Here is a 27,697-nt window from a genome sequence, read left to right on the forward strand (position 1 = left end):
AAGCTCATATTCACTGTTACAATACCAGTAAATAATAATCCTTTGTACTGATTTTCATTGTTCTTTCAGTTATCTAGAACTTCATGAAATTACCCTAAATCCTTTATTCAGCGAAGATTTTATAGAGTCAAATTATTTAAGACTACTAAGTTTATACAGATTCTAGACCAAACATCTCATTTTAGGACACTAATATTTGCAAAATCTTGAGGAAGAAATATTTTTGAGAGCTTTTAATAAGGTTTACAGCAGGAAACTACACTTTCTATGTGATTTCATTGCTAATTGAAGTCATTCATCCTATCATTTTGATTTGGGGACTAAAACTTTAAAAAATAAACTAACAAAATGACTTTTCTCCATCTCCAATATATGCTGATTTCCAGGCAGGTATGAGTGTTTGTGCCCCACCCCACCCCCACGCGCACACACACACGTGTAGAACTGCGCACACACACACACACACACACACACACACACACAGTTTGTCATTAAGAGTGGACTCTGGAGTCAAACTGCCTGAGATTAAATCCTGATTGTATCCTTTACTAGCTGTGTGGCCTTGGACAAATTACTTATCTCTTTTGGCTATAGTTTCCTTGTCTGGAAAGAAAGGATAATAATAATACCTACCTCATAGGATTACTGTGATGAATTATTGAATTAATGCATGTGGAGTGCTTGGGGTAGTGCACAGGATTTAGTAAGCACCATAGTTATATATATAAAACTATTATTAAATTTGAATGGTCTTCTTAGCATAGAGGCCCCATTCCCAAAATAATTATCTTATTTTAAATGTCCTTTTAAATCTAACATCAAAATAGATCCAAAAATTATTTTCTGAGTTCTTTCTTCCTTGTAAATTTGTTCTGACTAATTGTCTGGTGTTTCCAGCCAAAGGATCCAAGTAGTTCATCAAGAAACCTGGAATTATTCAAAATCCAGAGATCCTCCAGTACTGAATTACTAAGTCATTCCGATAGTGACATAAAAGAACAGAAACCAGAGCACAGAAAATCTTTAAGTAAGTATTTTTCTAACTTGCTCATTTTAACTTTGTCTAACTGCAGTGCTTATGAAATATAAATGCATTAGAATGAGATCTGAGCCAAACACACTACTCATGCGAGATTCGTGGCCATTTCCTGGCCGGGGATTTGTGCACTGGGGGGCAGTCTGGGCATTTTGCTCACATCATTGTTGGTAATGCTGTTTGAGAAAATAATTGTTCCAAGGTCATGGTCTCCACTTACACCAAATATCTGAATCTCTGAGTAATAGCCATGGCGTTCAGATTGGTGATTGATTTTGAGAGTGGAAATGTCAAGCGTCTCCAAACCTCGGTGTGCTGACTATTTGATTTCCATCCATTAAAAGATGTATGAGCGACCACCACAGTTGGCCCAACTTAAACCAACAAACTTCACATTTTCAGACCACCAGAAAGATGTAGAAATATGGGATGTGAATTCAATGTTCTCTAAGGTCACATTTAGTTCTAATATTCTAAAGGAAATGAATTTGGAATTAAAAGGACCAATCTCACCAATTATTTCATGATCTTGGGTGTATCTCTTAAGCTTTCCCAATCTGCTTCTTGCTCAATAAAAAGGGGTTATTAAAATGTGTCAGTCACACGTGTCTCATAGAGTTGGTTTGAGTCCCAACCTCCTGAAGGAAGAAGTAGATACCTTTGGAATCAGAGAAAACCAATTTCCCAAAGTCTCAAAACTTATAGTTTATTTCCTGGATCATCCACCTAGCTACTCCAATCTTCTGATTTACCATTTTTCTGCCATTTCTTCTGACCAAATTGCAGTGTAGTTACATGCTAGTTTTTTTAATTTAGGGAGAACTCAGTAAGTAGAGAAAGAATGCTAAGAGAATATATTTATATTTATATATATATATATATATATATATATATCTTTAGTGCATATATATGTGTATATATATATATAAAACATACATGCATACTTACACACATATAACAAGAAAGAGGAAAACTATTTATATATAACGTATCTTCTAAAGCTAAATAATTAGGAGCCTAAAATAAAGAAATAACATGACAACTTCAAGTAGATTCATTCTTTCAAAGTTAAGTTATTATTTTAAGAACTGAACCATAATTTCACCCACTGCTAGATACATATTTAGTTAGCCAGTTGTGTTAAGTTGGAGTGTAAAATGATCAGTATTAATGTCTCAAACTTCATAGTGCTTTGCAAATATGTTGTGTAGAATTAACTATTCCATTTGAAAAGATTCTTCCATATGATGGTAGAATTTGAGGTTATCTCATTTGAACATTTCCCTTTAACTCCTGGTCATTGTCTCCTTTCACTTCATACGGGATCAGACATAAGGTAAGATTTTGGAATTAAAATTAAATTGTGAGTATGTAATATTAATTACGTAACTATTTGAGGTATATATAAAGGATATGAGGCACTGATTGGAGATCTGGAACTCAGATGTAATTGCTGTTTTAGAGAGACCTTGATACATTTCTAAAGTCTTTATCTCTGGAAAAAACAAAGGTTTGTAAAAGCGTGTTTGAGAAACATTGAGGCAAATGGATTCTTTGTTCAGTAATAGTCATGTGAAATGTCTTAGGATAATACCGGGGCAGGAAATACTGGGGGGCGAGCGGGGGAATACTGGAGGGGAAGTATACCACCTACTCCTCTTTTGAACTGATTTTTAATTGAGGGAGACATTTATTTGTTGTTTGGCAAGAGACACACATGATGTACTCTCTATAATTCAAGGTGGATCTAATTTTATAGTGACCTTAAATTCATCATTTCCTTTGCAGTGCAAAAATAATGATAGCTAGTAAATAGTGAGCTTTTGGTGTTCACTAGGCATTGTTCTAAGTGCTTGTCTTATACTGACTTAATCATTTCACCAACCCAATGAGGTAGGTATTATTATCGGCCTTATTTTATCGATCAGAAAACAGGCACAGAGAATTAAGACAACTTGTACAAAAACAAATTCTGGAGACAAATTTCAAAGTTTAGCAATCTGATATTAGATCCTGTGCTTTTACCCATTACACTGTATTGAAGAGAACAAGTAAAAGGTAAACTTCATTTATCAACCTTGGACCCCAAAATATATTAGCCAAAGAATTAAAACCAGATGTTTTCTTTGGACTTTGATTCACTATTAAAACAGAAGGGTCACTTAATCTTTAATGCTAGCCCTAATTTTAGAAAATGTTTCTTTTCTGTGTTGATGGATATTTATAGTTGTAAGCCTTCATTAGGGCTAGCATATTTTTTTTCGCAGTGTAAGATACGGTTAATAGCCACCTCTTGCTCTCAATTAAGTTTATTCCATATTTATGTATTCATTTTTATTTGAAAGGCACAATGATCGACCCACCCACACAGGATCAAATCAGACTATGCATTTGAAATAGTGACCGGCATATTTTATACTGGTGGTGTTTCTTCATTTTTTTTCGAGTAGGAAATATGCTGTGTGAAACTCCTCTGATCTCAGTCCTAGATCTGAACACCCAAACTTAGGTTTTTAAAACATGCACTCAGTTATGTCACCCTCTTGAGGTTAAATAATTATGTAGAATTAGAGATTCACAGTATCTCCTTCCCTATTAGTAGTCTAAGCACAAACTTTATTGTCAGTTTGCTGCCTTTGGCTCCTGTGCCCTTGATGTTCCCACAAGCTTTGTCGCCAAGATTGCAGGCAGATAAAGCCAGAACTGCTTTCGTAAAGGCATCTGAGCATCATTAGCAACTAACAGGTGGTCATTTCATTGTCCAGTTTCTCTGTAGAACATGGGAAAAAATATGCACTCTCAAGGAGTGAATTCAGAAAGTTAAGTGCTTAAATATACTCTCTTTTTAAAAAATATGATTCTAACCTGCCAACACTATTAAGTACTAATCAGATATTTTAAGATATCAGTTGAGTCTAACAGACAAGAAGCCAGAAAATTTAATGTAAGGGCCAAATCACTGTGGGAAATTCAAGACACCAGCATGGGCTGGGAGTGGAGCGCAGCTCTCCAGGGATGGCTATTATGGAAAGTGAAGAGTCAATCACAGAAAATGCTAACATATTTTTCCAAGTCTTCCACTGATGGCTACGAGGAAGTCTGAGTATAAATCTGCATCAGATAACCTTAGAGAGGTTTCATAACTTCTCTGAGCTTCACTTCCTAGATCTATAAAAATGGGTTTAATACCGTCCTTGAAAGAGCGTGTGAGAATTTGAAATTAGATATGTAAATACTTAGCTCACAGCAGGCACTCAATAAGTAAAAGCTCTTATTATTATCCTCTATGTCCCCAAGCAGATGGCACCAAAACAGGGCACGAGCCAAGGGTGGTGCCTGATGGAAGACTGGAGCAGGGCATATATACTTGACATCCTCTCCCTGAGGGTAGAGAAAAGAGGGGAAAGGAGCCAGGATTGGAAATGGGAACCATAGCTGCAAAAATCGAAATATGAGCAGCTGGTCTTTCCCCTGGCGACGCCCCAGGTGAAAATGGCAGCCAGGGCATTCTTGGGAGAAGCACACCAGGAAATAGTCGAAGGCAGCCCAGAGATGCTCTTGATGCTTTTATACCCAGAAGACCATGTCATTTAAGAAGTTCCAGTTGATGGAGAAGATTCAGCGTCTAGCCATTACACTGTTCCTTTAGGACATAGCTCTAGTGTCTTCATCCATTTATGTTTCATTAGTAGCTACACCTGAAGGTGCACAACAAAAAAGTTTTATTTCACTCATATATGCTTTTATTTATTTAAAAATTGTTTTTTGTATTTAGTTTATGCATTAGGGGTAATATATCCCATGTAATCTATTGCTAAACTGTAAACATTATTTTTATATAGAATCAACATTTTTAGCATTATAAATGAGCATCCCAAAATGAATATGAGTTAGAAGAATAACATCAAAAGTCAAGAGAACTAAAAAGAAATGAGTTTCCTTTTATCTGTCTTTTTATTAAATCATCATATAAAACAAATGTGTTCTGGGTGAAATCCTGTAAGTATTTAGACATTGATCTTCCAGTTTGATAGCCCCTTGGTAATAATAAGGTGTATGTACCAGTATACAGGGTAAAGAAGAAGTGGAAAAATTGGGTAGTGATACTTATACAATGTAGAAAATAAATATGCGTGTAAACCTTTAATGATATCTTATTTTAAAATGTGCCTGCAAAGAAATCATGGTCATGCCAAGTGGAAAAAAGTGTGATTGAGAAGGCAGTTAATGTTTGTACTGATGTAAATAATGATAATACTGGTCATCCACAACTGTAAGTGGACTGTTCTCAAAACTCATTTGTAAACTGGTTGCTCAGACCTCAATGTATTTTCTTAAGAAAACCATGTCCAAGCCACAGAAGCACACTTGAACCTTATGCAATCATTTAGAATGTTGTTTCCAGGGAACAGCTCATTCTGAGTTTATTGTACCTCTGACCCTAGCAGCTAAGACTTTCTAGTAGCATTGCTTTCCGTCTGGTTTTCTGTTCCTCCTCCCCTACTCCTGCACCAGCTCCACCAAAGCAATTAGGATTCTCAGATTGGCTTTGGCTAGGAGGACCCGGAACCCTAAAAATCTCCAGTGGTGGCGGTGAGGGGAAGCTGAGTCCCCAAGTCAGGAGAAGTGGATGAGAGAGAATGGAGGACTAGGGAGGGGAGCCTGCAGCGTGGGTGGGGAAGTGAACCCTCGGCAAGGGCAGATTGGGTAAGATAGGTGTGCGATGACAGACCAAGTCCGGCATTGTCCTAATGTTAACATCTGGTATCTCGGTGGTGTCTGTGTGAACGGCCATGATACTATTGTTTCAGTATGTCTGAAAAGTTTCACAAGTTAACAACTGGAGTACACGTGTACACACACACACATACACACACACACACACACACACACAGTAGGCATTACTCTAGTTCATAATTCAATACGAGAATATACATGTTTTCTAGTTGCAATTTCAAGACTTTTAAAGAAAGATCACATTTTCTGAATATGAGTTACATTCTGAATATGAGTTACACTTACCTCTTTAAATATAAAACACTGAAAATTCATTGTTTTCCTGTTCTTTCCTCCAAAAGCCATTATATTTTTTTCTTGTGACCTTTAATGGTATCTATGTAATTAAGGCAATTGATAAGATGTTTATTATTATCCAAAATGGAAAAGTCATATAAGTGTTTGGGTAAATATGTAATTAGCAATTGTTTTAAACACTTATTCTGAAGCTTCTTCTGAAGACTCACATAAATCCAGATTTTAAAGTTTCTTCTTTTTAAGTATTTTATTTAAAACAGACTAATCTTGCCAGTGCATGAAAATAATAAGATGAATAGGCCATCTGTCAGGAAAATAGAGACAATATTAAAATTGCAGAAATAAATTATTATATCTAACTCTGAAAAAACAGAAAATCTCTTACATGAAACAGACAAAAAGGCCATAATATTTTTGTAGACTATTATGGATTATTGTGTTGTCAAAGGGACAAAGGTTTCTGATTTGGTAAGAAGGTCAATCATCCGATTTTTTTTCCCAAAATCAATATTGCTAACCTGGCACCAATTTTAGAAAATATCCTCCTGAGAAAAACATATGATTGCACTGAAGTGTAAAAATAAATGTTTGTTTTCCTATAGTTAGAAGACAGACAAAGTGCCTGAGAAACAGTGAGTGTCAGTTCTCTTCTGCATCGCATTCCAGAAGTTAAAAGAATTTCTTATTTCAAAATATTCCAGTTTCTGAAGAAAAAAAAAATGTAAAGTTGTAAGTAAAAATGCATGTTGCTAAAGCTGAAGGATTTAAATGTCCTGAGAAAAAACAGTCAAGATTAGGCACACACTTGATAATCAGGCACCCGAATTACTTTGTCAAAACAGTGTTATTCACAAAGCTCCCAGGGCGTCGCTGGGGTGACCACAGTGATTGCCCTGTAATGTGTTCCCAAGATAGCAGCACGCCCAATGTTCCTGGGACCCGTAGACTGGAGCTTCTTTAAAACATTCCGTTTTCTGTGAATCATTTGATAAGACTTTGTTATAAACTGAGCAAAGAATGTTCTGATTAATCTCTTCTTTCCCAGCCAAGGGGATGATCTTGCCTTCTGACCTGTGGGTGTCCATTCTCATGTATCTTGTAGCATCAGCTACTCGGAAAGTCCATCTAACCCTATCAGCACTCAAACACTAGATCACCCCCTCTCTCCTGGCCCTGCAGCAACCTGGTGACCATATTTACCCTTAGATGAACTACATTTAATCAATTCTTCATCTCATTGGGTCAAATAGCATTTTTATTTCAATAACAGGCCGAATCCAGAGGGCTCTTTGTTCTGACTCTCAAGCAATAATTCGTAGCATTAATGCACCACTGTGATTGTAAACAATAGGAAAAAACGCTATTTGATCTCCTCTGAAAGTTTCCTTCTGCTTATTCTCTGCCTCTCGAATAGCTATACATTAACATTTTCTTGTAAAGTTAGGCAGATAATATTTGTTCACTCTTGTCATATCAAGTTTAAAGTGTTTTATTTAAACATGAGATTTGAGGCATTCTTAGTGAATCGCTGTGCAGAGAAAAGCATTTCTTTGAATGCAGTGTTCACCTCTTCATGGATCAGGATGTATTTGGTTCACTCCTTTTTCATTTCTGCCATATAGGAACAATGCTACTGTTCTTCAAAATCCTAAAAGAAAGTAATTTGTCTTTATATGTATTTATTTGGGTGTTCCCAATAGGTCTAATTGTATGCTTAGGAAAAAAATATTTATTGTGAACATATAATCTATGAGATTTTTTTTTCAAAAACATGTTTATTTCTCCTTACTCATGGCAAAACTCACATCCATGTAAAGAAAATCAGGTATTTCTTCCACCCACAATTATGAGAGGCATTGAATCAGTCAGTCAATCTTTCTTTGATTATTTAAGTATAACCTGAAGCCAAATACTTCTGCTACCCAATTGCCCTAAAGTAAATAACTACACTCTTTCTTTTTATTCAAAATTAACTGGTCTGGAAAAAAAAAAAATAGAAGCAAAATAACAGATGCAATCCCCTAATAGCAAATGTAGGACTGGGATAGTACCGAGGAGATGGTGTCCTCCAAAACCGAAGTCAAAGGTGAAGAAGAATTTCTCATCAAATTACTGCATTGGAATGGCTCAAGTTCAAGTTCCTCAGTATAATCTCTTTATGGCCTGCATTCTGGTCTCCAGTTTTTTTCTTCCACACCCTGACCCATGATTTATGTTCCAGGAAATAGTGCTTATAATTCTGACTTTTACCTTCAAAGTTTTCTTTGCTAAGTTAATACCCTGTAAGACTCAATCAGGCCATACCTCCTCCAGGAAACTCCCAGACTTCTGAGGCATGTTAGGGGATCCTCCCAGTCTTCCTGTAATATTCAAGCCCTATCTTTAGCATAGCAATTGCTAAAGTGCGTTATAACAAGCTAGTTACGGCTGGCTCTTTGTCTCTTCTAGATTGCCAGAGTCTGAACAGGACCCTGTCTGTTTTACCGGTGTATCTGCAACTAGCAGAGGCTTGCTTGTGCTTGAGAGGATAGTTGACCCTTGAATAACAAGGCTTTGAACCGAGTGTGTCCACTTATACACGGATGTTTTTTAATAAATACTGCAAATGTATTTCTCCTTCTTATGATTTTCTCAATAATATTTTCTTTAACTTACTTATATTGTAAGAATGTAGTATATAATACACAAAACATGTGTTGATTGGCTGTTTATGTTATTGGTAAGGCTCAGGTCAAGAGTAGGCTATCTATAGTTAAGTTTTTGGGGAGTCAAAGGTGATATGTGGATTTTCAACTGTGGAGGAATCAACACCCCTAATCCCTGTGTGGTTCAAGGGCCAACTGTACTCATAAATGTGCAGTGTTAAACCACTAATGAATAGATGAGGAAAATCAAGTGACAATTATAACGTACTTTTCATTATGTGCTAAAAATGAGGATGGAATTCCTGAAACTCTTTTGGAAAAAAAGAAGCAGTTCTTTTTCCTGACTACTTGGACTAGATTGATATTTTAAGATCACTATTTATATATCTCTCCTAATTTCTTCTTAAAACTGTAAATATCAAAGCAATGGTATATTTTATGCAGGCCTCACTCACATGTTGTGCCTACAAGAATCATGTACCAATAGGTATTTTATTATACCTGACTAAGATCTTGGGGGAGGGGAAAGGGAAAATCCTAGTAGTCCTTTTGCTTCAAGTTACTGTCTTCTCAACATCTTTTAACCTAGGGAAATATTTCCATCGTGAATTCTAACCTATTTTATTCCAGAGAAGAACGCTGATTCATACTCTTGAGGCTCTTCTATGAGCTCTGAGAGTTTTCAAAGCTCTGCTGGAGGCAAGAGAACAGGAGAAATGCTATAATGTGCAAGGAAAGAAAATAGTAGTTTTGATCATTTTAGAAGACTCTGAGGATAATTTTATTTAAGATCAACTTATTTACAAAAATCTAGTTTAATACAAAAGTTTAAAGGTGTTGTATGCACCCTCTTCAATAGGTTGTATAGGACTGTGTCAGAAATACGGGTCTGAGAGTCAAAAAATTTGGATACAATTCTCACCTCCAGGATATACTAGCCATATGAACGAACAAGTTTCTTAAGTTTCTTGATTTTTGTGATAAATATAATGGGTATAATTATGTAAATAGAAAATAATGCAAGTATATAAATATGTACATAATCTAAGGAGATAATTAGTTCTAAAGATAATGTATATGCTGGATCTAAACTATATCCAAGAACTTTATTTATATTATGATATAAATATTAGATATGATTATTTCCAAATGGGTATGGTGTAAGCAAAATAATCATGACTTTTGTTTGTCTACTATAAATCAATCAGTTTCTCTCTTCAGAAATATAGCAAAAATGTACTTTGCCAGTGATTTGAAGAGTTGGCAAAATCAGATTAAACGAATGTGCAATTTACCAAAGACTTACTTCTTAAAAAATATTTTCATTATTCTATTGACTTAAGGGATCATATATACTTTTACCTTTGATTTTGTTAAGATATTTGAGTGTTATGAGGAATAAATACTTAGTTTTGCCATTCCTGAATGTAAGCAATTTTATTTCAATTCCTAGAGATTAAACTTCACCATGTCAAATGCCTTTTCCATTCTTTTATAAAGTAGCAAAATTATATAATGGTAGAATTTTGACACAGTTATATAATTCACTTAAAAGTAAGGAAAGGTTTCATTTAATATATTGTTTTATATATGTGTGTATGTGTATATACATATGTTTACATATATATTCTCATATATTAGCATCAAATACAATATTATACCATATCTGTTGATAAAGATATGACTTGTTTTTCTTTTTTTTTTTTTTTTAATCCTCACCCGAGAAAATTTTTCCATTTTTTGTTCAGGTAGAGTGGGAGGGAGAGAGAGGAACAGAGAGAGAGAGAAACATCGATGTGAAGGGACACATCGAGTGGCTGCCACCCGCACAACCCAACCAGGGCCGGGGACAAACTGCAACCGAGGTACGTGCCCTTAGCGGGAACCAAACCCGGGTCTCTCAGGACCGCAGGCCGACGCTCTAATTGCTGAGCCAAACCGGCCAGGGCAAGATATGACTTTTTAAACTAAAGATATAAGAACCACATAAACATAGAGACATTTGTAAGGAATGTACTGAAAGACACTGCAAATCTGGTCTCACCAGAGCACACTGTACTGACAGGCTGGCATTGGCAGGTGGGCCTAGATGCCCACCATGTCCGCTGTGTCTGAATGAAGGGATTTTGATATCTGGGAGAAGCAATCCTGCCTGACCAAGCTGTCAATTATTGCTGAAGGCAAGATCTCTCTATTCCACTAGACTGTAAATACCTGAAGGGCATAAACTATGACCTTCCGATGTTTGTGCCTCCTTATCCCCATTACCTAGAACAGAATCAGAAACATAGTGGTGTTCAACATTAAACGTCTGAGTGGGTAAATCAGTGACTGAATGAAAGAGATGAAGAGAAGAAACCAGTTATGAATAGTATGTATGAGGATGAAGGAACAGGTTTCGATATGAGGCACTGAGCCCTTGATGGGTGCTTTAGTTTGGGTTTCTCCTGAGGCAGTCCCCAAGACAGGATTTGAGTGTAGGTAATAATATTGAAAAGTGATCCTGTAAGGACAGCTAGGAGATGGGAGAGAGAGCCAGGAAAGATAACCAACAAAGAGAAATAAAAGGTACCCGAAGTTTAATGTTGATGTGAAACTGGGAGCTTTTCAGATCAAAAAGAAAAAAAAAAAAATGGCAGAGAAAAATTGATACATATTAGGATAGAAAAGAAAGAACTACAGAGCATAAAGTGCTTGGGGAACAGCAATAGACAGCAACAAAACATTAGAGAAAAAACTGGAGATCAGCTTGGAAATAAATGTACAGTGAACATTAACAAAAGGTCTTGTGCCCAGCTTGTGTGGCTCAGTGGACTGAGTATCAGCCTATGGATTGAGAAGTCCAGTTCAATTCCCGGTCAGGGCACAGGCCTGGGTTGTGGGCTCGATCCCCAGGAGAGGGTGTGCAGGAGATAGCTGATTGATGTTTCTCCCTCACATGGATGTTTCTATTCCTCTCTCCCTTCCTCTCTAAAAAATCAATAAAAATATATATTTTTTAAAAAAACACACGAAAGGTCTTGTGTGGAATACTAAGAAATGTTGACTCTATGCTCTAAGTAATGGGAGCCTAGTTACAGACTTTTATGTGAACAGGAGACATTAGCCGATCTGATCTTTAGAGTAGTAGTTTGTTGGAATGGTGAAGAATGTCAAAGAGACAGCACACAAAAAAATGAAAGATTGGGGGTCGGGAGATAAATCAGGAAACTGTCACAGTGGACCAAGTAATATAATGCAGCTGGAACTAGGCAGTGGAAATGGAGAAAAGAAAGGATCCAAATTTCTGAGGGGATATTGATAGGTTTTCTTAATGTATATTAGAAGAATTCTTGGCAGTTCCCAAATACCCATTGCTTCTGTTGTTTGGGAGAAAAAAATACCAGAATGCCCAGGAGTTCAGCAGAACTTGCATCCTATATCTCAGTCTTTCGGAATCCTACAAGATCCCTGCTATAAAACTGTGGTCCACCAACAGCAACAATATTACCTGGGGGCTTATTAGGAAATACAGAAACGTCACGCTCCACCCTAAATCTACTGAACAGAATCTTCATTTTAACAGATAATTCATATGCACATTAAAGGTTGAGAAACAGACTACCATAGGACAAAAATGATTTATCTCAGTAGGGTTTTTGAAGTCTGGCGCCAGAGTGGCCATTGAGACTTTGACAAGACCTACTTAGGTAGAAATCTAGTCTGCCTTTGTGTAAATAACTCTGCTTATGGTTAATATTCTATTGGCCATGCCACGACAATGTTTTGATGCTGAATATTTATTTAATCTCATAACCCCCTTCAACCCATGATTACAGACTGAGACAGAACCCAGACTCACAGTTTTCTTGTAACTTTTGCCTATACCACACCCAAATCATGACCTCTGAACTATCCATGTTGAAAAATCAACAGTGCTAGCCAAACAACAACAATGAAAGTTAAGCCAAGAATAAACTACCCTCACCAAAACCAACAGCCAACAAACCAAAGCTCCAAACAATTTCTTGGAAGAAATCCATTAATTCCCTGGATATTCTGATGTGCAAAGTTCATCAAAAATGCTATTTACTCTTTATTTTCCATTTGACTCTTCTTCTGGGATCATACAATCTTGTATGTAGCCTTCTTTCTGTTACTTCTCCAAATGGAAAAAACATAGTATTTTATTGCTTAATGTCTTTTATATTTTTATTGTTTTTGGGCACTTGAATTCATTTCCTCTTGCCTGTCAGGTTAGATGCCTTAATTCTGAATAAGCCGCAGCTTAGCTGTTTCACATATACAGTGAGCTTATGTGCTCTGCCTGCCAAAGCAATCAAGGCCCACTGGCCTGGACTTTGGTCAAGTTCTGTGGAAAATGGCGAAGAAAACAAATGAATGCAGGCTTATAGTTTGGTCATCAAGTAATAAACCAGAAATTCAAACTTCAGTTTGATTAATCTTTCTAGTAGTAAGAGAATCCACTGACTGCGAAGAGTTGATAATGACTATTTCTGGGATTTTCTGAAGTAAAGCATCCTTTTCTCAGTTTTACCGTTATCTATTCTAGAAAATGGAAACTGAAATAGGCAAATGATAATTCTTTTCTAAGAATCTTCCTCACAAATTTGCCTTTAAATATCCAGTCTTAAAATTTTGTTGGATAGTCACCCTGGCTGGTATGGCTCGGTTGAGTGTTGTCCCATGCACCAAAAGGTCACCCATTTCATTCCTGGTCAGGGCACAGGCCCGGGTTGTTGGTTCCATCCCTGGTTGGGGTGCATGCTCTCTCACATCGCTGTTTCTCTTTCTCCCTCTTTTCTCTGTCTCTAAAATCAATAAATATATTTATTTTAAAAGTTTGTTGGATGGTAATGAGACAGATTGAAAGAGTTTCCTCTAAATTATAGTAGGGCCTGGAACACTTTACTTATTTAGCTATATTATTCCAGGACAGCTTACATAAGAATAATTAATCTTCATTTTTTGTCCTAGTCAGTACCTGGGTTTGTTATTGAGGTTCTAACCTTATTTTCAAATTATGTATAACTGATTCCACAGGAAAGGTTTGGCTAAGAACCCATATAATTTTTGCTTAACTCATTTTTATTGAACAAAATCCAGAATTTTAGTCAAGAAGCGTTAGATATTAATCACATGTGAGTTGGATCATTAAAATTTCCTTACCTTCCAGAACAGCGGGTCATTATGGAATCATAAGAAGTGAGCTCACTTAATAATCTTTACAATTACAGAAAAGCAATTATTTTCATAAGTCTTAGAAGAAGCTTTTAACTATTACTTGAAGAGCCTATTGGAATATTTGAATGTATTATGTTGTGTTATTATAGATGTGACTTGTGAATTGAAAAAAATGTCTTCTGACACAAGACTCAGAAGTTCTTTCCAGCGTGAATAGTTTTAATTGTTTAAATATTAACAGTTGTAATTATATTCTTTACACGGCAAGTAGAGGTAGAGGCCTTATTGTTAGAATATAAATTCAGTATTATTTCTTAATTAGTACACTCTTAACTTTATAGAAAATTAGAGCCGACATGCATATTTTATACAACAGTTTAGAACAATTGGTGACAACTTAAGGTGAGCCAGTTAGAGGGAAAAAGTAAAAAAATACCTCTTCTAAATTATGATCACCTTTCTCCTTCCTTTTTTTGTAACCACGTCTCATCTCTGACTTTGAAACCCAACAGTTTTAACTTGGTTCTTATTGCAGTGGGCTAATCCCTTTCATAAATCATGCTCAAGAGCTGAAATAATTTGCACATCATTTAAAGAGTATTTGCTTTGAAATATTCACCTCAAGCCCTTTTGTATATCCTTTCTCTCTAAAGATTTGTAGTATTTGTTTTGTTCTCTGAGGTATAAAAGACCTGGATAAACTTTATTCCTGTTGTTTAAAGATTAGTTAACGAAAATGCATATTAATTCAGCAGGGACAGGCACAAACCTCAGTCAACACGATCATACATATGCCCCTCGGGAATAACAAAGTACAAAATGTCATTCTTCAAATCTCCTTGGACTTGCTCAAAAGAGCATTGAGGGATTTAAATTTCCGAAATATGTCTACAAATGTATTTTCTTTGTTGTGGAGAACAGGAGCTATACTGATTATTTTTCCCCAGAAAATTGATTCTAATTTGTATTTGAAGAAAAATTAAGCTATCTACAAAATGGCTCTTCAAGAATACAGAGGAAAAACAGCCACCGTAAAGGTAAATTCAATGTTAAAAAGTTACGTAACTGATAGATTACTACATTTTTAATCTATTTAACTTCAAACCTCAGATCCTCAAATAAAGTTTAACAGTAGAACATCCTTGTTTTCCCTCCTAAAATCAAGTGGACCTCATAAAATCAGAAGTTAACATGTTTAGGTAAGGTTCAATACTTCCAAATGTATAAACTCAAATTTTACAATTTGCTGGTAAACTCAGTAAAAGAAAATGTCTATGTTCTCAAATAATATATCTGTTTTGTATGTTAAGATGTGTCCTGTTCTGTTCTTAAACTGAAAATGACCATAAACTTTGGCACTTAAGTGCTTATCCGGAAATGACTAAGTGGATTCGGGGGTAATAAATCACTCATATGGATCCAGCCACCCACAGTCTTGTTCCACTTCTCTCCTTTACAAGTATAGTAATAGACATTTCCACAGTCCTCAGGGTGCCAAACTTTGCACCATTAGGAAAATCTGCAAGTAGGTTGATTTATCTTCCTCACTCAGTTAGCTAAGACCCAACTAAGTAAAAACCAGCAGGAATGAACTTGACTTGTTAAACTTTTTAATAGGGAGATGCAACAATTACAACTTCCCTCCTTTGCCACTTCAATTTACATTGGATGGGAAGCCCCTTGTGAAAAATATTCAGATGAGATCTCAAATTATAGGTGCATGGCTGGATGATGCTGACTCTGGGTTTTCATTATACACAGAGGATTGTCTGCTGTTTGCAATTAATCCAGACACAATCCTCTTGGTACTTTGGGAGGAATGTGGAAGAAATAGCCATTTTATAAGTTGTAAACTCCTAAATTACCCTAAATTAGAGACACTATTAATCGGACATTTAGATATAGATAGGATCTACTTATGGTGTAGGCTCATCTTCCCCTGATGGAGAAATCAATTAAATATTTAGGATGTGGAATACCTTCCAGGTTGGATAATGCATTTCATTTAAATTATGGTCCTCCAATCTGAAACATTAAAGGGGATCTTAACGGATGGAAGCACATTACTGTCTCTTGGATTGGGCGCATTAACACTTTAAAAATGAATGTGCTTCCCAGGATTTCCTATTTGTTCCACCAGCTGCCTGTCGATGCGCCAGATAAACAGTTTAAGTATAAGTATGTAAAAGATGCGTAACACTGTGTGCTGAGGTGCACCCTGGCACGAAAAGTCTCCAAATGTGCCCCCTTTGGGTGTATTTTATCAATGCCCTAGCAATCTAAAATAAGAGGGCTCATTTGATCATGGGAGAGTGGGAGGGAAACACAGTAAAGAGATACAATTAGTCCCCTCAGAAAGATTCTGTGTATTTCTAATCTTGTATCATTTCTCCCTAAAATGTGTCTTAATAAATAACTAAAAATAATCACAAGAAAATATTGGGTCATATGGTAGATTTTGAAATATGCTTTCCCATTATAAAAATATTGCCCGGCTGGTGTGGCTCAGTGGTTGAGAATCAACCCATGCACCAAGAGGTTGCCGGTTCGATTCCTGGTCAGGGCACATGCCCAGGTTGTGGGCCTGATCCCCAGTGGGAGGCATACAGGAGGCAGCCAATTGATGTTCTCTCTCACAATGTCTCTCTCTCTCTCTCTCTTCCTCTCTCTCTAAAAATCAATAAAAAAGAATTAAAAATTAAATGTTTGACATAAATATCATTTGATTTTCACTCAAGGACCATTACTATGCCAAATTTTTTTATAAGAACAAAGCTTACATGGCCCCCATGCTACAGAACTATAGTATAGAATAGTAAATTTACTGTTTACCAGGCTGTAGGCCTTGTTCTAAGCAGTGTACATGTTCTCTCTCATTTAATCCTCTCCACGCCATGAGGTACAGTGGTACTGCACAATTATTCCCATTTTACTTGTTGGGTAACTGAGGCACCAAAGGGTTCATCAGTGTGCCCAAGGTTACTCAGCTAAGAAATGGCAAAGTTAGAATTTGAAACTAAATATTCATCCTCCTCAGCAGGAACTTTAACCATTGTTCTGTGAGGCTTCTGGGTTCGGAGTGAGGCTGAAGGTTTCTGCTACTTACTAGCTCTGTAAACCCTGAGCCAGCCATATAAGCTGGCTTAGCTTGTTTTATAATCTTGAGAATGTCAATCATAATAGTACCTACCTCACCAAGTTGCTCAGAAGCATAAATCAAATTATATATGTGACTTTTATTGCAGTGTTTGGCATAGTGTACTAATTGCATTAGTACATATATTCTATTTTCTCCCAAAGTACTTTGAAAAATCCTCCTAGTTTGATTAAGAAAAGGTTACTTTAGAGATAAATGATTAAAATTTCTACAGATTAACATATTTTCAAAAACTATTTTTGATTTATTGAGGGAAACAGTATATTGAATGACTTACGGAAGATTACAAACTTCCTGAACTGAGTCAGACATTCATCCTCATTAGTTTCCATTTATCAAAGTCTTGATTCACAGTTGACATAAATATATTATGTTAGCTTACTTAAAGAAAACAAATGTACCCAATCATAAAGGAGATGATGAAGATAGGGGTCAATCTCTCTGTTTCTGAGGCTATGCCAAATCTGATAGAACACATGCTTCAGTGCATCTGCCTTGCTTCGGAAGACAGCAAAAAATTCAGCTCCTGGTATAATTATATAAGTTGGATGGTCATACTGAGGAAGTTAAACATTGGCAATAGAATATGGGATTACAAAGTTCAATGAAGTTGCAGGAATTTAACTGAAAAGAAATTACTGATCAGCATTTTGGGGTGGGGGAGAATACACAAAAAAGGAACAAATTGATCCTTTTGAAGCTGGGTGGAAAGAATGTTCCAGAAGCCTTCCTTTCTAATCACTGTCATTGAGAGACCCTCAGGCCTCTTATTTGTTAGTAATTGATACCTAGACTTCAGGCTCAAATACGAAAGACAACTGCTATTTAAAGGGCTTGTCAAGAAAGTCAGGAATTAGTTGGAGTTCTTTTTTTAACCCAGTCTTTCACTATTGGGCCAAGTTCAGTGTAAATCAGGGGTGAATATTAAGCAGATAATTTTACACTTCCAATGTATTAGGAATCTGATACACTATCCCATCCACAGTTTCAGTTACCCACAGTCAACTGTTGTTCAAAAATATTAAATGGAAAATATTAGAAACAAATAATTCAGAAGTTTTAAATTGTGTGCTGTTGGAGTAGTGTGATATAACCTTGCACTGTCCTTCTCTGTCCCTCCCAGGATGTGAATCATCCCTTTTCCAAGATATCCACTCTGTGCACACTACCCACCCCTTACTCACTTAGTGGCTGTCTTGGTTATCAGATTGACTGTCTTGGTATAACAGTGCTTGTCTTCAAGTAACCCCTATTTTACTTAATAATGACCCCAAAGCCAGTAATGTAACTTGTATTACAGTATATTTTTATGATTGTTCTATTTTATTATCAGTGATCGTTTTTAATCTCTTATTGTGCCTATTCTATAAATTAAACTTTATCATAGGTATATATGAATAAGAAAAAAACAGTATATATAGGGTTTGGTACTATCTGTGGTTTCATGCATCTATTGGGGGTCTTTTGAATGTACTCTCCATGGTTAAGGGGGACTACTGTATTTAAAACATCAGAAATGTGCCCAGCCAGTGTGGCTCAGTGGTTGAGCATTGACCCATGCACCAAGAGGTTGCTGGTTCAATTCCTGGTCAGGGCACATGCCCAGGTTGTGGGACAAATCCCCAGTGGGGGGCATGCAGGAAGTGGCCAATTGATGTTCTCTCTCATTGATGTTTCTATCTCTCTCTCCCTCTCCCTTCCTCTGTCTCTACAATCAATAAAGAAAAAGAAAAAAAGACATCAGAAGTGTGCTTTATTTGGCTAGAAAAACAGCCTGTTCAGCAAACTCTATATTTATTTGTTTGCTTATTTATTTGAAGGTCCTAACAGTAGCAATGGGCCTGGCCAGTGTGGCTCAGCAGATTGAGCATCAGCTCGTGGACTGAGAGGTCCTGGTTCAATTACCAGTCAGGGCACATGCTTGGGTTGCAGGCTCCATCCCCAGCAGGGGGCGTGCAGGAAGCAGCTGACCCATGTTTCTCTCTCACATTGATATTTCTATCTTTCTCTCCCTTCCTCTCTCCCTAAAAAATCAATGAAAACATATTTTTATAAATAGGAATGTCACCCAGGCCCAGTCAAATGGATTAGCCAATGAACTTTGAAAACCAATGAAGAAACAGGTTACATAGAGCAGTGCCCCTCCCAATGTTTTTCTTACCTTCATAATATCGAGGGATTAAGGATTCCCCTGTATTATGATATGGTAATAATATAAATGGTAACTCAGATTAGAATGCTCTATATCAAAGGACTGAGAGAGGACAGAATAATCTCTAAAAAGCTAGAATCTACATTTGGGGTCTAAGCGAAGATGATGAAAACTCTAAAAAAACTAGAGTAGTGGGTGGGCACTCAGTCCACACGCTCCCATCACAGGCATTTATGGAGAAGTTGTTTTGTCCATGTACCGTTTGAAGCACTAAAATTGAAGAGGTTCCAAATGTTTTCATTCTACATTGACAAAGAATGTTTATGATCACATTTTTAATAGGTATTTTTTATTCTATCTCACAATTTAATTTAATGATAATCTTACACATGAAATACTGTTGAATATACCTGCTTGATTTTATCAACAAAATGAAAACAATGATGACTGGTTATATATGCTTTTGGCAAAGTACTTTGCTTATATTTATGATTATCTCTCACGTTGAATTTATTAGAAATTTTGCATTCACTTTAAGGATATACTCCCATCTATGGCTGGTTAGGTGATACCATGGACCATGGTCCACTAAGAGCTTATAAGGGAAATTTAATAAATTAAAATGCGGCAAGCTTGAGTCCTGGTGTCTTTCTTTCAGTGTTCTAGAGGCTGAAATTATTGCCTAACTTGCCCTAAGAATAAGAATCTGTCACGTTTCAGTAACAGAAACAGTGTTCAATGACATAGAGCCCAGCTGTTAGGAAGCAAGTACTACATTTAATTCCAGAATAAGGCAGCTCACCTGGTTGTCTAGCTATAGTTTAATGATGAAAAGTCATGATGCTAAAGCCAGATGGCCTGGGCATAAGTCTCGGCCCTGCCAATACCATCTGTATGGCCTGGGCAACATGTTATCATAGATTTGCAATAAGCACTAAGTCAGCCCCCGGAAATGCTCAGAACACTGCCTAGAATACAGTAAGTGCTCTTGAAATGTTAGTTATTTCTATTATAGACTTCTGCTAGACCAAATAAACCTAGCAGTCTATATACCTGCATAATTTTAAAAACAAAATGGTAAAAATATAAACCACAGAGAGGCAAATTAATTGGAGGTGATAGAACAATTTAGAATAATTACACATGTATCATTTAAATTTTCCATTGTCTTAAAATTATATATATTATGTAATGGTATGATATATATAAAGTGATATGGCTAAATTATTTCCAAAAGGTTAAATTATTTTTCTCCCACAGGGGAAAGAATTTTGATCAATCTTTCTGTATTAAATATATATATAAACATCAGATGTGCCATGTGCTGTTCTAAACGCATAGCATGTATTTTCTCATTTCTCATCTTTAAAACATCCTATACTGTAAGAATACTTTTATATTCATTTACAGAGAAGGAAACATACATATTTTAGTTTTGTAGCCCAGGTCATAACTTAAGCAGTCTAACTCAGAACACATGTTGCATTTTTAAGCTTTCAACAATTTTGTTTTTATTTTTCCTTGCCTCTCTTTAAGTTTTGCTTGTTAATATGTATAAATAATTATATCGTGAAATGATTTTTGTGTATGTGTTTTGAAAAATGAAGAGATCTTTATTCAGATATAAATGCATGTGTGTATATATATAATATACAAAAATAAATTTTAAGGGCCATATTGACAGATGGAAAAAGCACAAATGTCAAGGAAAGTTGATTTAGAAAATAATATATAAATAACAAAAATTAAACTCTAGGATTTATTGAATTAACAGATGGTGAGTTAAAAAGTAAAAACAAAATCTTAGAATGTAATTTGATTTTGTAAACTAGTGAAATTATTTTATGAACTCGTTCAGAAGTTTGTTCTTTTCTAATTATATTTTTTAAAACTCTAACCTTTAAGTTCCCAAGTAAATTGCTTCATTCACTTAACCGTTCCAGTTTAGAAATCTTCATCTATACATATTTAGTATCAGAATACAAAATATAATTCCAGATAAATATTCATATGATTATGTAGGTAAAAACATAGTTTACATATTTGTATTATTTAATAATATATAGCAAACTTTGTACCCTAAGTGCAGATACTACACATTACTTTTAAATACCCCTCATACACTAAAGCCATAAAGAAAATTTCAAAAAAAATTCTAAATGCAGAAAATATAAAGAAATGAAATATAATAAAAGGTGAAACTGATAACAATATATGAAAGAAAATGGCGCAAGTCACTTGCTAATTAAAATAACATTCCCTGCAATTGCCTTTGTCCTAAGAAATACTTCAATAAATATCAAATTTAATACTATGCAACCAAAGAAATATTCAGAAGCAAATTTTTTAGTATTAAAAAGAAAGTAAAATAATTAACTCAAGAAATATTTTAATGAGTGACTATAACTAAAGAAGTCTAAAAGTAGAAATGATAAAATTAAGAAAAACAAATTAATTAGAAAACTGTAAGTTATTTGAACTAAAAGGTAGTTCTTTGGAAAATAACCAATCTTATTAAGAATTTTTAAAAAGTACTGAAAATATAATTTAAAAGATTATAAAGCACAATTAACAAAAATGTATAATGTGAAGCAGATACAAAAGTTAAATCTCAAGACAATAACAGCATATAAGATCTTATTTTGATAGATAGGAAACCAATGAAATTGGTTATTTTGGAGGGTATAATCAAAGTAACTTAAGAAATTAGAATATCCAAATACATTTTTTCTATATCTACCTATAAATAAATAAATAAATAAATAAATAAATAAATAAATAAATCTGCCTCAAATATGTTTTGAGTCTGAAGATTTACTGCTGATCAGTAATGTAGATTTTCTAAAGAACAGGTGAATTTCATGTTATTCCGAAGCACACAACTAATCAATGAGAAAATCTTAAAATATACAGTGTACAACCCAAGAATCCAGCAATAGCAAGCATGTCACCACAGCGGCCGCCACAGAGGCCATGAACAGCAGGGTGGTCAGCACAGAAATGGAGATGAACATGACCAGAGCTTCAATCCTGACTTTCCAAGAAGTTTTTCAAGGAAGTCAACTCTGAACATCTGCACGTAGACTATTCGAGCACTATTAGCAGTGTGTTCAAAAAGCAATAAAGGGGAAGGGTATTCCTACTGAAGACTGGTGGTCATAGGCCATGGAAAAGAAGAGTTTGAAAGTTCTCTGTGCCTTTAACAATGAAAATGGACTTCTCAAATCTTGAAGTTAAGAACTCTGAATTTTGTCATTTAAGATCATCAACATCCATTTGACAAATAGTTTAAGAGACAGAAATTTATTTTTTCTCTTTCCTAATGTTTCCCCCTCCATTGGATATACCACCACTCATTGCTTTGAAGTCAAAACTCAGTTGCTTTGGCATCGCGCAGCAACACAGAATAATTTTGGGGAAATGATGGTTGCAATGCTTAGTCTGTGATCAACTTGAAATAATACTTGTAAATATTAGTAAATTAGTCAGAAATGGTCAAGGCCATCTGACTTCTTAAGCTTGGCCGTTAGTTATACCATATTAAACTTATATAGTTAGTTTTTTAATGGAGGCAATTGGCTTGATCTTTCGCCTTAGGCAACTGATGTTCTGAAAATCATTCTTTGCAACCTGGTTTCAATGTTTGGAGACATAGTTTTATATTTTTGTATAGTAAACAGTTTTTGACATTGCTAGTGTCTTGGGTCAGCCAACAGAAAGACAGCTTTTAAAAATCAGTTTTCTGCCTTAACGAGGGGTGTCAGATTAAGACTTGAAGACTTCAAAAAGGTCTCCCTGAATGCCGTCTGCGAGCCACAATGGCATGGGAGAAGTTGGATAATTTGGGAAGCCATAGAGGAAGATGCAAGTTGAAAAGATTTCCTTTGGCCAGTGTTTAATTCAAGTCAAGGGGTCAAGCATGTGATTAAAATGTACCTGGTTAAATGGGGAATATAAGAATACTTTACTTGCCTTTGTTTCTCCACCCTGCCCTATAACATCTCGAATCATAAAGATGAAATAAGTTAGAGTATTTCAGATCTGATGATCATTTAAAAGCAAAAATTAAATTAAAAGAAAAATATTACATGTTTCATAAACTGTATCAACTACTACACTTCCTTGCATCATAAACATTTAGATAAGAAATATATCTGTCTGTACAGGTATACATACAAATATTCTACCTCAATCGTATATTATATATGTGAAGAAATTTGGAAATGAGTACTGTTAGCCTTTAAAGCATTTGTACTCTACAAACTTGATTTCAGTTCTATGAATCTGTTTAAAGAAAATAGTAATGACCCTGGAAGGGGTGACTTAGTTGGTTGGAGCATTGACCTGTGCACTGAAGGGTCTTGGGTTTGATTCTGGTCAGGTTATATACATAGGTTGTGGGTTTAATCCCCAGTGGGGGCGTGTATGAGAGGCAACCAATCAATGTTTCTCTCACATCAATCTTTCTCCTTCTCTCTCTCTCTCTATCTCTCTCTCTCTCCCTTGCCTTATTTTTAATTAAACAGATCCTCAGGTGAGGATTAAAACATAAAAAGAAAAGCAATTTTCTAAAAGTCTGAATTAATGTGTTTTTGGTCATAGTGAAAAATCTGAAATAATCTAACGGCCCACAGTGGACAGTTCTTAAATAAGTCATGTTACATCCATATGATGGTGTATTCTATAGTTATGAAAATTATATTTTCAAAGAACAATTGTGGAATGAGTGTGCATATGGCATAACGTGAAGTGGGCGGAATGAAAAACAGGCTACAGAACTTCTCTGATAAGGAGTGTGAAAGCAGGGACCTGGTCTGCTGGTACAGAAATGTGTCTCTGAACAAAGTAAGGGCTCGTTAAATAACTGTTAAATATGTGAAAGAATATATGATATCAAAGAAAATATACCAAACTAGCAACAGCAACAGTGGTTAACTCATAAATTATCATTGGTTTCCTTAATTGTTTTCTTCTCTGTTCTTTTTGTATCTTCTAAATTTTTCACAATAAATAGACGCTTGTTTCCAAAATAAAATAAAATTATAAAAATACGGTATTATTGTAAAAGATAAACATTGTTTATAGGAAATATATCTCACAAAGTTTCTATTATGCCATGTTAATGAATATCGGACTCAGCTCAGATATGAAACTCTTAGGTCTGCTCACACCAACTTGCTCCCCCAAACTTCACCTGTCCCAACATGTGACTACTCGACAGATAGATTGATAGAGAGAGACATGGATATAGATATATATAGTGACTACAGTGCATATTTCTTGTTTTAATTTCACGTTATCCTCTGCATACAGGAAGGCCTGCGTGACACATATATGAAGAAATGTAAACCCAGAAACTAAAAACATAATTTATCTTCAGCGAGCTGGAATGTAAAGGTTTATAAAACTAAGTACTTAAATAATGTTAAATTAGAACCTTTATTTTACACTAACCAGACCTCAGATGTGAAGCACAAATTATGGTTTATTGCTTGATATGGTAATTGCATTAGGGTTATTATTCTCTTTACTTTTCCTTTTTGTTCTGAGTTATACTTAATCCAAGAAGTGATACAGGTTTTTTTTTTTTTTTTAGGAAGATTTTACCTAAATTTTGATCTTGTTTAACTAACATATGGAATCATGCATATGATTCCTTCTGTCTTTGACCAGAATAAAGTGGGAGAATGAGGAGGAAGCTGACATTTACCATCGTAGAGGATCCTTAGGAAAGGAACCCAGAGCAGCAATGGCCTCAGCTGGCTCTGTGTGGCCTCGTGAGTCAGACAAAGGGCCCCACACTGCTGGAGGAGATGAACTGGCAGCTCCCGGGGGTACTTCGCACCCCACTCCCATCCCCAGGGGAGAATCGACACACAGAACCTGGGATAGAGGCCTCTTCTGCCAGAAAAATTCTCCTTAAATTTGAAGTTAGACCTTTGCCATCTCAGCTCCAACACGCTTAGTGAGTCTAGAATACTAAAGCCCACCTGAGTAATCTGGAAGATTTTCTTCAGGTTGGGTTGCACTATGAGACCACTCTTTCCATTTTGGCACATCTGTGAGGTGGTGAGGTTATGATGCGGGATCTTAGACGGAAGGACGAACAGACAGATGGACAGATGAACAGACTACAGCAAGAGAGAAAGATGGACTGGCATAGTGGGATGGGCTGGCTAACCAAATCTTAAATCCATAAGGGCAGTCAGGGAAGATCAAGCACAGACTGGAACTCCCCAGGCAGGAACTAACAGAGTGGCTGACCTCAGGGAAGGCATAAACCCTCTTTTAAAGAGCGCACCTGATTAGAACAGGATTCACCTGATCTAGTCTCGCCTGGGTAAGGAACTGCAAGTCAGCTGATTGCAGACTTCCATTTCCTCTGCAAAGTCCTTTCACGGAGCACTGAGGTCGGTGTGCAACTGAGTAACTGGGGTCCGTAGTCCAGCCCAGCAGGTTTGACACATTAAGAAGCTGTCACAGGCACATTCACTTGCCCATTGTCACGTAGTTGTCACCTGGCTGGCCAAAACTACAGTTAGCTCCCTTACGCCCCAGTTCCTTCTGTGACGGGAAGACCTGGCAGACACTTGCACACTACAGTGTCCTGTTTATGAACACATTTCTCTTCTACAGTAAAATTTAGCTATCAACCACGTTTCACCTTCTTTCCAAAACACGGGATTATCAAGTGACTCATAATGGTTGGAATATCTATAAGTGTAATTATATTATATACTCATTTAGCTTTGATTTGGTGGTGATGATAGTCTAGGCCAACCTAGCTAGAACTTCTAGATTCTTAAAAATAGTGACTACTTTTCTATTACAAAAAGTTAAATAACGTCTTTTAATTTTTTAAATTGATGTTAGGAGAATAAAGGTCAATGATAATTCATTTAATTATGTTTACCTTAGTGATGACTTTGTAAGTTAGACATAATTTTATAGAAATTAAGAATACACTAAAATTATGTAATTTTATAGAAATTGGAGATTTAAACAACAGAACAAATTACATTAGTGATTAAGGACATACAACAATATAATCTAAAATGAATTTCTATTAATATGCCAAGCAAAAAGTAAAATTAAATAAATAACCCTCTATCAGTGGTTCTCAGCCTTCCTAATGTCGTGACCCTTTAATACAGTTTCTCATGTTGTGGTGACCCCCAACCAGAACATTATTTTTGTTGCTACTTCATAACTGTAATTTTGCCACTGTTATGATTCGCAATCAGAAATATGTGTTTTCCGATGGTCTTAGGCAACCCCTGTGAAAGGTTATTTTGACCCCCAAAGGGGTCGCAACCCACAAGTTGAGACCACTGCTCCATATATTCATGTAAATTTAGAAGCTATGCTTAGCCTTGCCAGACAAGTTATTTCTATTTCTAAATGTAAATAACAGAAATTTCTATGACAGTTTCCAGTCAAGACAACTTTGATGCAATGGAAATGATATAATTAAGGCTAGTTTTGCTTCTTGCTACTGGTCAAGACATCTCAAGAAGTTTATATTGTAGGACTATAGCTTTTCTAAAGATTTTTATTAAAGGCTGCAGCCTCATAATGCTTCTTAGTTTCTTATCATAGGTAACATGATATCAAAAATCCTATTGGCTGTCTTTGGATTTTTATATCAACTTAAAGCCTTTTATTGGGAATTTTTCTTTATCTTATAAGAAAATTCTGTTCATCTGCTAGAAATCAGTGATGTCATTTTCATAATCAAATATTTATTAAAACAAGTTTTACCTTTAAAAATGTTTTTAGAACTTTTTTTTTACAATAGTTCCTTCGGTTAAAGAATGCGTTTTACCTTTACAATGTTCTCCCATCATTCCTTCGAATGCTTCTACTACCATCCCTTCATTGTTGCTCCTTTCTTTCCCTCTTCCTGATTTCTCCCCTTCCTAACCGCCTTCCGTTTTTGTTCTGTTGCTTTCCATGAACATTGTTGAATATATTTCATGAGCACTAACTAGAACATCCGAGATGAACAGAGGCAAGGGCGAGGGAAGCGGGAGAGAGAGGAGGAGGGAACAGCGGGCACCGCTGTCAGTCTTACACTGCTGTCTGCAGCTGGCTCTCCTGCCAGGGCTAAGCACAGGAAGTGCTAAGGTGACCAGAGACATCAGAGAAAAGCAAGAGTAATCTGATGACTATAATTGGTGAATCATGGATTATTGCTGTAATCTTTACCTTTAATGTTATAAATAAAGGCTATTACAAGTATATAAAATCTATGCACTGAATATCTTTATTGTGTTGATATCTGTATTTTTAGGGTATAACTGACAATATTTTAAAATCAGTATTTACTCCTCTTTTTTTAGCAGAATGCTAATATTTTCTATTTTTTTCCAGTTTAAGAATCTAAATGCTGATACATTACATACAAAAAAAAAAAAAAAGAGGATAAAATGTTTGGAAATATAATTACATTTTAGACAGTATTCATGTGAAGAAAAGTATAAATATGT

The 27,697-nt window shown here is 35.7% G+C and overlaps 1 protein-coding gene across 2 annotated transcripts in view; it reads left to right on the forward strand.

Moving 5' to 3' along the window:
* Positions 1–27,697, forward strand: part of ARHGAP15 (Rho GTPase activating protein 15) — a 618,649-nt gene that overhangs the window by 305,133 nt on the left and 285,819 nt on the right. For both annotated transcript variants that reach the window (XM_036253427.1, XM_036253428.1), the window contains one exon: positions 898–1,027. In XM_036253427.1, the coding sequence (XP_036109320.1) occupies positions 898–1,027 (130 nt within the window). The remainder of the gene's footprint in view (positions 1–897; positions 1,028–27,697) is intronic.

The sequence above is a fragment of the Molossus molossus genome, unplaced genomic scaffold (genome assembly GCF_014108415.1).
Source record: "Molossus molossus isolate mMolMol1 unplaced genomic scaffold, mMolMol1.p scaffold_m16_p_11, whole genome shotgun sequence".
NCBI classification, from domain to species: Eukaryota; Metazoa; Chordata; class Mammalia; order Chiroptera; family Molossidae; genus Molossus; species Molossus molossus.